Below are 13546 nucleotides of genomic sequence, written 5' to 3'. Positions count from 1 at the left end.
AAGCCTATTTGCTTAACAGTCTCGATAACTTAGTTAAAATTTGTGGAACACGAAACTACAAAACACCAGTTTAGGGTGAGCTAAGCTACAGACTAAGTTTACATGTGAAAAGCGTCCTTACGGCTGCTAAGATTAACAGTCGGTCGAAGGCATCAGGTGAGGAGCGTGAAGAAGATCATATGTATTAAACTCAATAGCGAAATATTTCCCGAGAGGAAATCCACAAATATGCACCTTTTGTTTTTTTAGTAAACTGAATATACCGCTGACAACTGCGAACAATGTTTTTTAAATATTATTGATTTTCTAAGTTGTCAAGAAATATAACACTGTGTTCTCAAACTCTTGAAGATTACGGAAAGAAACGTTCAAAGAGATTACAGTCGGACCCAAGATAGAAAATCGTCTATGCAAATAATGTTTCGTTGAATTAAGCTGTCAGCTGTAAGATTCCTAAAGAGTTGGCCATCCGGCAATACCGCCGGATTTATGTAGACGCACAACCCTCCATTGGAAGAGATTCCATACCGTCAAAAATTATCGGAATTTTTCAATGTATTTTTTAATAATAACAAGTAATGTATAATAAAGAACTCTTTGGCTTTCGTCGACAGGACAAAGAACGCTAATCTTTGCTAAATGTAGCATGTGATCATCCCTCCTACTACTGACTTGAATTTATCTCATCTTATATCACTAAAGTTAACCGGTGATCACTGAGATTACTAAATTCGCAAGTTGATTTTGCTATCCATAAGTTCTCGAACGAAATTTTCTCAAGGGCACCGTTCCCTAATGACCGCTTTTCTGTGTGGCAGTCATTCCGCTACCTTTTTAGCCAATGTGCGAGCAAAGGGGCAATAGTGTTTTGTTTCTTCGAGGGACTCCCGCTTAGTTTGAGCCTCTCTGTAGGTGAGGTATCGATCCACAGTAAGTAGTTACGAAGCCAATCAACCTAATACTTGATCTGTGAATGTTTCTAACCTCTGTGAATTAGTAGACATTTAGAAGAGGTATCGTGAAACCACTGAAAACATGTCATTACATGGGCCCATTAAGATAAGGGTAATATCAGAGTTGACTGATGAGAATTCCAATTAAATGCACAAGACCAGCTTTGAACTTGGGAAATTAGGAACTTGCCCTTGGGTTTGGTTTTTCATTCGGTTTTTTAAATGCAAATTGACTCTTACCGCCGCCGCCGTAATAAGGCTCAAAAATAAAAACAGCTTCATAGTTGCGATGCTTAAAACTTCTGAAATATATCGTAAGGTTGTTATTCCTTTTTCCTTTATTTCTACTTTGTAATACTATTATTATTATTCTTTCCTTTGTCGTTCTGATGTTTGTCGTATCTGTATGTGTTTTAATTCAAATTTGGTTTTTCGTGGAATCTTACATATAAATGAAGTATATAGGTGGGTTCAAAAGCCAATCGTAAGGCACAGCAAAGGAGAAACCAAAACAATTTTCAAAAGTTTCGAAATCAAACAATGGAAACTTGACTTGAAGAAGAAAGTGATTTCTTGGTGCGAAACGTTAGAAGGTGATTTGTCACTTTTCTGTCATGAACTAAGCTGAACTTGCCACATTGAAACCTGTGAGTAGTGTTCTTTTTTTCCTTTTTTTTTTTTTTTTTTTTTTTTGCTTTTCTCTTCTAAACTAACACTTGTGCAACATGCTTTCAAGTGAATAGACCGTTTTGTGGTAATCTCATATTCATTGACGCAATTTTGAATTGATGTCGAAAGTATCACATGAATGCTTTAGATTTACCGTTTCCCAAACTTCTTATCACTTTTCTGCTAAATTTTTCAACCCTGCTCATGTAAATGAATTCTTTGGTGCGATCCACGAAGTACGCTTTAAGCAAATTCATAGGCAACATTCGATTTATGATCGTCAAACATGTTCTGAATTTTTTTTTTTAAAAAAAAGACACGCTGTTGCAAACGGACTCAGAGGCGCCACGAATATCTTAATGGAACAGGCGATCCCGGCTGCGTGATATAAATAGTAGGTTCAATCTTCGCACAAAAGTCCTTGAGGAATTATTTGAATCTAAGACTGCTTTAAGTATAGGAAATCGTATGAACGCGAGTGCATTTCGTGATTTATGGGCACGAGTGATGTTTTGAAAGTTCTCAAAATTGCACGAGCCGTAGGCGAGTGCAATTTGAGAACTTTCAAAACATTACGAGTGACCATAAATCACGAAATGCACGAGCAGTTTCATACGATTTTTTATTTATTATATTCTCGACAAAATTACTCCATCGCGCTACTCTTCCATTTTTGGGTTTACTTTTCGTTGAGTCGCCCATGTTTGCCAGACATTTAACCAGGTCTGTGTAGCTTTCAACGTGTTTTTGTTTTTCGCATTTTCTTTAAGTTGCTCAACGATGTTTTGGTTTGACAAAGCAAACCGGCTGTCAGCCATTTTTTTATAATTTGGTGTTCAAATTTGGCGCTTCCCCGGTGTTTCCATGGCAACTTCTCCGTATTGCACTCTATAACCTCTATTGCACTCTATAACCTATTTATGCATTCATCATTGACCAATCAGAAACGCGATATTTTGTTGAGTATATAATAAATAGAGTTACAGGCACCGAGTATGCTCGGTACATTAGTAGGTAAAGCAGAAAGTGCTCCAGTACATGTCATCAGAACATTCATGATTTCTGGAGTGTTGTCCATTCATGTCTACCCAAAAAGAAAACAGATAAACAAAACAAATAAGTGTTCATTTTCGCGCGAGAAACATCTCTAAGCAATTCGACTTAGATAGACTGTGCGCCGACATGGCCGGGCGAAAGGCGTCAAGTATTCCGTCATTCATCTATTTCATACATGAAAATCTCCGGCTCCGAACTTGGCCTCAGTGCGTAATGGGGTATAGTCTCCTGCCGATTCACAGCGTCACTTACACGTACCCTCAAGTGAATAATTAATTAATAAATATGAATATTCCATGCATTTCACTACCTTGTTTCCATAAGCCAAATATAGCGTCATTTGAGCGATCCCAGATTAATTTACTTGCCATAACAATGACATTGAGATGACGGATAATCTGAAAAAAAAATTGGCCATTAGTCTCTCCCTCTGCTTCCAATCTTATGAGCGTTAAAAATAATATATTTTGCCAGGCCGTGAGCAAGAGATTTATTACAAAGAATTCTCCAGGCTTGATTTTTTAAAGCAATGAGTGAGATCATATTTCATTTTATGCATCTACCATTCAGATTGCATACCTCACAATGCCGAGATAAAACATGTTTAAACTCGCTGATACTTAAACAAGATAACAGCGGGTGACTTAGTGGTGAGATTGAAGGGATAAAACTATCAAAACCGCAATTATGCTGAAGGAGTTTCTGCTAAGATGATAATTCCTTGAAGTTAATCCATGTTTGAAAACTCGATAATATGCTGCATACATAATATGTTTATACTGTTTTCTCACCTTGAAAAGAAAACGAATCGAAAATGTATTTCAACAACCAAGACTTTTCTCAGTCTTGTCAGGAATCTCGAATGTTTACTGCGTGTAAAAAAAGAATCTAAGGAAAACCATAAGTAAAGTGTGCAATGAGAACTGATTAGCAATCGAATGTTTTAATGAAATCAAGACCATGCAGCTCGCTTAAGGAGTCCGATAGCCAATGAAAAAACGACAAAAGTAACCAATCAGTTCTCACGAATAAGGCTCTTGAACAAAGCGATTAGCCGGTACCATTGCTACAATGTATTATACTACGAGACCCGATTAGGCTTATAGTAAGTGATGATTGATTCTATGACAAAGTTGGGTCGTTCTACTCCCAACTTCATTTTGTTTAGTGGCGTTGATACAAACTTTTCAACACCTGTTAGAGGAATCTGTTCTATTTTAAGTGAGAAAACAAGCCATCATTGGTCTGTTATTGAATGCCGTCGTGAAAGTCAACTTTATTGAAAAACCATCATCCAATAAAAGATCAAAATAAACAAGGCATGATAAAAGTTATCACAAACTCATTTATAAAAATCTATTGTAAAAAGATGTCCAGAGCCCATAAGGGTAAAAAATATTTTACACGGTGCTTTACGAAAAAAAAATTACAAATAACACGTGTCTACTCTATCTTTCCAATCACATTTGCGATTGCTTCCATGCTAAAATCAGGGCTCAACTAAAATTTGGTTGTTTTGGAACCTTTTACACATAACACTGCTGATCTTAACAAGTTAAAAGATAGTTTTTCTCTCAGCCATTGATTTGCAATGCTATAATCAATCTGCTTCTTGTCAGATAGCTTCAGGGCTAGTTCGGAAAGAATTCGCTCGGTTTCTCTGCAGGAGAGGACTGAAGGAGTCATGCGCGACTTCAATGACTCGCTGGTTGTAGTATAGTTTTTTATCGTTCTCATTGCTCGAGAGAGTGGTTTCAAGTTTCTGGTTTAAGTGGCTCTTTGTGAAAGGGTTAAAAACCCTGACTTCAAAAAAGGCACTTTGCCCCCTTTGCCAAAAAATTGCGCGCACTTACATCCAAACGAGCTTTGTCAGAGGAGTTGGCGCTACTGGTTAACACTTCTCCTGTTAGGCTTGACTTAAACATCATGACACACATCTTTGAGAAGAGGTGCAAACAAACCTCGCACCTTGTCATGTCTCTTATGGACAAATCCGCCTTTCATACGCGACATTGCATGATCAACGTCGAATCTCTTGCCACAAGGACATGTAGATGGGAGATGTTCAGATGTTTGGTGAGCAGCGGTAACTAAGGCTGAACACATCGTAAAATCCCATTTGGTTCAGGTCCAACTTCATTGACTTTAACTGAAATAATTGCAAAATAACTCGAGGCACCCTTCATCATTCCCAGGTCGTTTTCCCTCAGTTTTTCTGGGTTCATCTTCTCACAGAGCTTCTGTAGGATGGTGTTATTTAGTTCTTCTCTGGTATTGGCAAGCACCAAGATTCTCCTCTACCCATATGCATCTAAGCCAGAGGGCCCACTAGACCCCCTTGTCTTTAGGGCTGCATTTGCAATGGTAGATTCTGTTTCAAACATAACAGGGTCGACAAACGGCGGATGGTCATCCATTAACAGTGATGGATCGACTTTCCTTGCGTCTACATGTTTCCGTTTTAGCTCATTTATGGTGCTTTGGGATGGAGGGAATACACCTCTATTACTCTGTTGATCCAAGAGTTTCTTAGCAGTATTTATCTTTCCTTCAAGCACAAGCTTAGCAAAGGTTTTGGCTAACTGCTCTTCATTTAGACCCTTGAGGTTTGTTAGCAACTTGGCTTCAGTCGCACTACCCTCACGAAAGAATTCATAACATATACCATGCCTTAATAAACACTGGGAGTGTTCCTTTGCTTCTGACTTGAATGTTGGCTTCTGGAGAAGTAAGGCAGGCATCACTATGAGGACTTTTAATGCAGTATCTTTAAACTCGATGGCATCTTAGTTCCAAAACTCGATCCACTTTGTTGTTTCAGAGATAAATTTCTTTCCCCGCGCAGCTCTTCTCGGGAGTTTGAATAAATTCCTTCCCCAGAATACGATTTCCTCATATATCTCATCGACCTTATGGTGGACTTCATCTTTAGTATAATCTTCCCATATATACTGTAACATTGACAAACGCTTGTGCTTAATCTTGCTGAACGCACTCGCGCGGTCAACTCTGCTGGTGAAGATCGCTTTCTGCTGCTATTTCTGTAACGTAAATAATTGAGCAGAGTCTCAGACAATGCTGTCCTTTGTCGTAATACCAGTATCAAACATAGCCAAGTTACATAAGCGACTTGATCATTAACTTCAAACTTTCTTCAATGAAAGAAAAGCAAATTTACTTTGTGCTCTTAAAAAGGTTCCTAATTTCTTAAGTTGAATACATATAGAAAGTCGTCTGTGAGTTTGAGATACAATAACGTTTGGTGAAACAGACATCTAGTTCGGTGACATATTACAACTTTAAAGGTAAAACTGTTGCCCTAACAACTCGAATTCAAAATAAGATTCAGGTGCTCTTCGTTCGACTCAGACTCACTAAATATGACAAGCTGATATATGAATAATTCTTCCGACCATCATCACAGATCTTTGGTCGCGACACTCGCATTTAAAACATGGATTTTTACCAGCTATCGCCGACCGCGTCGATGTTATGGTTCAAAAACTCTCGAAAAGAAATTAAAACACTCTTTTTTTTGGAAAAGATTAGAATATCACAACAATTGGGCATTTTTGAGAACTAAACGGCATTTGCGTTGTGCGATCAGTATCTGATTATCGCCAGGCGTTTTATTAAAACCTTCGACTGGCTCGAAACGCACTTAAGGGACTCTTGTGTTTAAAGATGGCTAAAACATTTGAATAGCATGACAACGGAAGTGTTCTTACAAATTAGACGTATTCATTGTGTAACTTCTGCCAACTATCACCAGCCATTTTTATGAACGGTTCAACACAGCCACGAAAGCAATTAAAAATCTATTTTTGTCACATGAAACTGAAATTGAATAGCACGCATTCATTATTATGGAGAGAGATATTTGATAAATGCCGTCTCAAAAATAAGTTATTGTAGAAAATTTTCAGTATTTTTTAAAGACAGCATGTCGTTGTAAATCTTTTAATGTGACAGAAAATTTTACTGAAAATTTGGAGGCCTCAGAACAGTACCTGTCAGAGCGGGACGAAACGATATTTGTTTTACAAGTTTCTCCCCCGTAAAAATGCGATTGTAAGTCTCATACTTCACAATCAATTCTTGAAAAAGACACTTAAAAATCAAACGTTAAGTCGAGGCTCCCAAAATACTTTCATGAAACGAAGGGAATTATTTATTAATTTTAAACAGTCATGTAGAAATTTTAGATGCCATTCTTATGATAAATTAGCTTCTTTATGGTAAACACCTGTCACTTACGAGAAAGAAGACGACAAGAGAAATGAAAAGTAACAGCACAAAAGAACTTTGATCAACAGATAGTGGCACCATTACAGCACCAGACATTGTTTTAGCTACTTTATACACGTTCGTTGCTGTTTTCGGCGTTGTCGGTAATACTATCGTGATAACCATAACACGAAGAACCCCTTCAATGCACACAACAAAAAACTATCTCTTCTTAAATTTAGCCGAGGCTGATATCGTGCCTTTCATTCTCTGTCCTTGGGTGTACGACTCTGCTTTACCAACGTCAGCCTAAAAAGGGATTCACGGGGGATTTTATCTGCAAACTTTTTTGTTTCTGACACAGAAACAGAGAGAAAGACAAAGAAACAAGTAGCTCTCCTTCTCATCTTTGTGACAGTCGCCATTTTCATTTGCTCCCTACCATTTTATTTATTAACTTGAATTTTTGACAATTATCAACACACCTGGGTAAATGAGTCAAAATATGTCACCAGATTATTCCCCTCTAAACGATAGATAATATGCCGGTTTACAAAAACGAATTTTCAAAGTGTGATACTTGAATAGGACCTTATCTCTTACTCATTAGTTGTTAGTTACGAATAATTTTTGACAGTTAAATATAAAAACATTCAAGTCAATTTTCACACCATCATCAGTTTGCTGTTGTAACAAGGCAAAGCAAACAATAAGAATGGCTGTTATCCTACTGGTGACAGATGAGTGTTAATACATCATCTTCGTGTCATCCGATTAACAGGGAAAATGTTACAGTTTGTTACAGTTTGGCGAATTGGTGCCAAAACTCCGTACATTCGGTCTAAACAAACAAAAAGCTTTTGCAGTTTCCTCTTCGAAGATCGCATCACGGAAAACAATAGATTATGACCCAATCAGAAGCATATGCCTACGTCGATGTTTTTACAGGATTTATTATTCCCAGCTTCCAAAAGGATCAGGCGCAGATGGCCACGCAATAAAGAAATGAAATAATAAAAGCTTTAACAAAGGAGACACAAATAAATCACTCTCTGATTACATATAAAGTTTTGAACTAAGCGGGAAGGAAATTATCAATTCACTTTAGACCTGACATTTGACAGGTGAGATCTGAATAACGTGACTCTGTGAAGAGGGGGGAGTTAAAGTGAATTAAAGTCTACTAGAACATCCCAAAGTTTTTCAAAATACAAAAAATGACTCAAGAATCAGTCGCTAAGTCTTCAGTATGAGAAACATAATGAGATAAAAATATATCGAATTTTCCTAATTTTCATGATCAGTATAAGCCGATATGCATCATCTGAGCGAAATTAATGCTATTCAACTAACATGGCTAGCGACTTAAGTCTGCGCCGAAAAATAACTCGCTTGTTCAGTAGCCAGTGGTGTATTTACAAGAATTCACTCTAAGAAGATGAAGAACTGGTCAATTATTGAGGTGATTCCTTACAACTTTAATCACAAGTCACCGGGAAAATCGAGAGATCGGCGCTAAGTTGATTTATGCGTATCTTTTCATAAACATAAGGGTCTAAACGGGGTCAACTGTTAGCCGTTTTACCCCTAAAAATTTTCCTTTTATAACAATAGCAAGCTATTAACCGTAAGCCGTAGAACTAGCCAAATTTTTAACCACTAGCCGTCAAAGCCATTACCCCGGCCCATTGACACCCTTATACGTCAAAATTTATTGCACAATTTTCGGCGGGAAATTAAGGACAATGGGATGTTGAAAAATGTAAATTAAATAAATGAAATCCAGACCAATTTAAAAGTGTAATTTCCGTGCTATTCTGTATTTTTTTAACTCAAAAGTTCAAGGGACTGTCCGACTCACTTGTTTTGTTACAACCTCTTGCTTACCACGGTTCGTTTTAAACGCTGCCGCAAGAATTGTTTAAGACTCGATCCGCCTACGATCGGTTTTGCTGTGAACTAAACGCAAGGTATAGTAAAGACATTTCAAACACACGCATGCTGAACGAAATTTTTAATATTTGGTTAAGAGTCTCGATTAATTAAAGAAAGCTAACGCAAGTTTATTTTCAGGATGAACGGAAGCAACATTACCGCTTCTCCACTTATCACCACTCACGATGTCGTTTTTGCTACATTGTACTCTTCCATCGTGTTCTTCGGCGTCACGGCAAATGGCATAATCATCACCATTGTACGGAAAACACGAACCATGCACACAGCAACAAACTATCTGTTGATGAACTTGGCTATAGCCGATTTTCTAACGTTGTTATTTTGTCCGGGTTTCTACGACTTTGCACTACACAAGTTTCAATTGGGTTCCGGGACACTGGATGACATCTTTTGCAAGTTTATTGCAGGAAATGCAATCGTTTGTGTCTCTTTCGATGCCTCTGTGTTAACTCTGTGTGCCATTGCAATGGAGCGCTACCTTGGTATTGTCAAACCTTTCAACAAACGTTGGGCTCTGACCAAAAAGAATGTAAAGTTTATTATTCTTGTTATTTGGGTCACAGCTGTTTTTTCAAGCTTTCCAGATACGCTATGGACGAAGCCCAATAACGAAGACACGCCGTGGCAGTATCCCTGCACGCGTCCATGGACAGTTAAGAACCAGACTTGGAACGTCAAAGCTTACATCCTTGGCCATTCTGTCGCTCTAATTGTGCTCCCTTCAATTTTTCTTTGCTTTTGCTATATTTCAAGTTCCGCAGCACTTAAGTCAAGCGCAGGTGAACCGGATGAAGATCCCGCTAGCAAACGGAACATGAAAAGGCTCTTAAAGCTTCTCATCTCGTTAGCTTTAGCATTTTGCTTACTCTGCCTTCCATTTGCTGTCTTCTTTTTATATGTCACCGCACTCGCCCCTAGTCATTTAGAGCAAAGTTTTAAACCGTTGTTCCTGGCACACAGAATCGTTCGTTTTTTGATATTTTCTAACTCATTCATAAACCCTCTTCTTTACGCTGCTCAAAGCAAAAACTACAGAAAAGTTCTGTTTCAGAAACTTGGTCTTAAAAACAACACACGTAACACAGAAAACGAAGCCGCAGTCAGAGCCAGAGCGGAGAAACATAGAATATATTATGAAACAGTCGTTTGAAACGATTGTCACAATAAAGAAAGATCATTTTCACATATTTGTCAAGAGTGTGGTTCGTGAAAAAAACATTTCATTCTTACTTGACGAGTGGAAAGAAAGACAAAGAAAGAGAAACGAATCGAAAGTGGAATCGAAGCCTATTTGCCTAACAGTCTCGATAACTTAGTTAAAATTTGTGGAACACGAAACTACAAAACACCTGTTTAGGGTGAGCTAAGCTACAGACTAAGTTTACATGTGAAAAGCGTCCCTACGACTGCTAAGATTAACAGTTGGTCGGAGGCATCAGATGAGGAGCTTGAAGAAGATCATATGTATTAAACTCAGTCGCGAAATATTTCCAGAGAGGAAATCCACAAGTATGCACCTTTTGTTTTTTTAGCAAACTAATATACCGCTGACAACTGCGAACAATGAGATAACAGTCGAACCCAAGATAGAAAATCGTCTGATGCAAATAATGTTTCGTTGAATTAAGCTGTCAGTTGTAAGATTCCTCAAGAGTTGGCCATCCGGCAATACCGCCGGATTTATGGAGACGCACAACCCTCCATTGGAAGAGATTCAATACCGTCAAAAATTATCGGAATTTCTCAATGTATTTCTTAATAATAACAAGTAATGTATAATAAAGAACTCTTTGGCTTTCGTCGACAGGACAAAGAACGCTAATCTTTGCTAAATGTAGCATGTAATCATCCCTCCTACTACTGACTTGAATTTATCTTATATCGCTAAAGTTAACTGGTGATCACTGAGATTACTAAATTCGCAAGTTGATTTCGCTATCCATCAGCTTTCGAACGAAAATTTTCTCAAGGGCACCGTTCCCTAATGACTGCTTTTCTGTGTGGCAGTCATTCCGCTACCTTTTAGCCAATGTGCGAGCAAGGGGGCAATGGTGTTTTGTTTCTTCGAGGGACTCCCGCTTATTTTGAGCCTCTCTTTAGGTGAGGTGTCGATCCACAGTAAGTAGTTACGAAGCCAATCATCCCAATATTTGATCTGTGAATGTTTCTAACCTCTGTGAATGAGTAGTCTTCTTTTTTTCCTTTTTTTTTTTCTTTTTTTTTTTTTTTTTTTGGTTGCTTTTCTCTTTTAAACAAACACTTGTGCAGCATGCCTTCAAGTGAATAGACCGTTTTGTCGCAATCTCATATTCATTGACGCAATTTTGAAATGATGTCGAAAGTATCACATGAATGCTTTAGATTTACCGTTTCCCAAACTTCTCATCACTTTTCTGCTAAACTTTTCAACCCTGCTCATGTAAATGAATTCTTTGGTGCGGTCCACGAAGTACGCTTTAAGCAAATTCATAGGCAACATTCGATTTATGATCGTTAAACATGTTCTTAAATTTTTTTTCAATAAAAAAAGAGACGCTGTTGTAAAAGGACTCAGAGGCGCCACGAATATCTTAATGGGACATGTGATCCCGGCTTCCTGATATAAATAGTAGGTTCAATCTTCGCACAAAAGTCGTTGAAGAATTATTTGAAATTAAGGCAGTGCTCACACTTGGTGCCCGGGCACTAGTACCCGGGCACCGGCACAAAATGGTGCTGTGTTCAGACACACGGTACCCAGTCTGAAGATATGTTCACATTCAATAAACAGAGCACACGCTCACTATTGAGAAATTGTTCGAGTCGCAACATGCATTTGTTCCGTGTTCACTATATCTGCTTGCTTATTGTTTTTTATGGCTTTTTTAATTTTGTAATGCTGTGTTTCTACATGAAACATTTAAGAGACACCGCGGATGACGACGACAAGCGAAGATTATCTCGGATCGTCACGGAAGTCTGCGCTAGCATTACAAGTAGGTTGAATGTATTCCTTGCAGAAACGAGTGATAGTGGAGGGAGAACAGCTTGGAAAATCCCACGAATTCAGAATGTTCTAGAACACGAATTCCTTCATTTTCCTGACAGAAAATGGCTGGAAAGTTATCGTATCTCCAAAGATATGTTTGAACAGTTGACGCATGATTTGCGGAGCCTTCAGCGACAGGTAACGAGACTGCGTAGTCCTGTACCTGTACGAACAGTTGTAGCGATGCTACTGAAACGTCTGGGAAAAGGACTGGACTACAGAGAGATCGGAGACAAATTTGGAGTCGGTGCTTCTACTGCATGCATTAAAGTTAACGAAGCTATGAAACTCCTGGTTAGTTCCAAGATGCACATCATAAGCAAAATACAAAGAGGAATAGCTTTTAAAAGAATCATAAATGGTTTGCAGAGAAAGTGGAATTTTCCCCAATGTTTGGATGCTATTGACGGTACCCATATACCCATAAAAGACCCCTCGTCCACCATGCGGAAAATTATAACAGGAAATGTTTTCATTCAGTTATTTTGCAAGGTGTTTGTGACAGCCAGTGCTGCTTCACTGATGTCTTTGCTGGATGGCCTGGTCGAGCACACGATTCTAGGATATTTGGGCGTTCTCAGATAGGAAATTTGATAACAGAGGGAAGACTGATTCCTGATGATTCAAATTTGCGACGGGTTATCGATAACCACGTCATTGAGCCATTTCTTATTGGGGATCCAGCTTACCCCATTTCCAAGCATCTAATGAAAAACTACCCAGGCAGCAATCTCACACCTGAGAAAGAGCATTTTAACCATAGACTCAGTCGCGCCCGCATACAGATCGAGAGGGCATTTGGACGGCTTAAAGGGAGATGGAGATGTCTGCTTTAGGCGTTGGAATGCGAACTCGATAAAGTTGTACTTCATGCCACAACAGCCTGTATCTTGCACAACATGTGCTCCCTCGAAGAGTGGAACAGGTTGGGTGAAGATGAAATTGGTGACCTACCTCGACCCGATCCGCTGAACGATGATGACGCAGATAGCAATTCTAATATTATTAGGAATATCTTGGCTCATTTTTTGTACAACGACTGATCACCAAAGTCATGTTACGTGAACTGCATGGTTTCATATTTGTTTAACTTTCGGATTACAATAAAAGGAATTAACGACGAGCCAGGACCATTTAACAGTTCAGCTGTATTTCGATATTGACTTATGAGCGTTTGAAAACAGTTCCACGCATCAACTTTTTGAGATGCTATAGTTAAATTCGTAATGTGTTTTATTTTGATGGAAAATAGAGTTGTGTTTTAACTATACAATTGTTTTTGCTATGCAGTTGCTTTTTACTATACAGTTAACATTTTATCCCCAGAAAATTAACTCACTCCTTTGTCAGTTGAATTCCTGCCATTAAAGTGTTATTGTATTTTTTCAACAACTTACTATAGACAGAGTTTCAATTAATAAAACACAAAATTGAAGTGACCAGCCTAACTAGAAATTACTGATTGCTCTGTTTCTGGAAAGACAATTGTGTACATTTCCCAAACAAACTAACAATAGAGACCAAGGTCGAACAATCGCTTATAGTTTCTGCCTCAGTAAATCCAAAACAAAACAAACTTAAGGTGTAAAATGCATCGTGAGAAAAAGTGTGTTTTTGCTTCAAAGTGAATTATTACCGTTTCAACTCAACATAACAA

At 38.3% G+C, this 13546-nt stretch overlaps 1 protein-coding gene across 2 annotated transcripts; it reads left to right on the top strand.

Moving 5' to 3' along the window:
• The first annotated feature begins 760 nt into the window (after positions 1–760).
• LOC149047163 (tachykinin-like peptides receptor 86C) lies at positions 761–10665 on the top strand. 2 transcript variants are annotated; one of them, XM_089205410.1, is made up of 2 exons: positions 761–1600; positions 8979–10665. In XM_089205410.1, the coding sequence occupies exon 2, from the start codon at positions 8980–8982 to the stop codon at positions 10009–10011; it is 1032 nt and encodes a 343-aa protein (XP_089061536.1). In that variant the 5' UTR covers positions 761–1600; position 8979; the 3' UTR covers positions 10012–10665. The 2 variants fall into 2 exon arrangements, with proteins under 2 accessions (XP_089061536.1, XP_089061535.1); XM_089205409.1 differs by lacking the exon at positions 761–1600 and adding an exon at positions 8618–8875.
• Positions 10666–13546: the final 2881 nt, after the last annotated feature.

This window comes from Pocillopora damicornis, chromosome 4 (assembly GCF_964200805.1).
Source record: "Pocillopora damicornis chromosome 4, jaPocDami1.2, whole genome shotgun sequence".
Lineage (NCBI taxonomy): Eukaryota > Metazoa > Cnidaria > Anthozoa > Scleractinia > Pocilloporidae > Pocillopora > Pocillopora damicornis.
The sequence above is the reverse complement of the archived record's forward strand: the minus strand, read 5'-3'. Positions and strand labels throughout refer to the sequence as shown.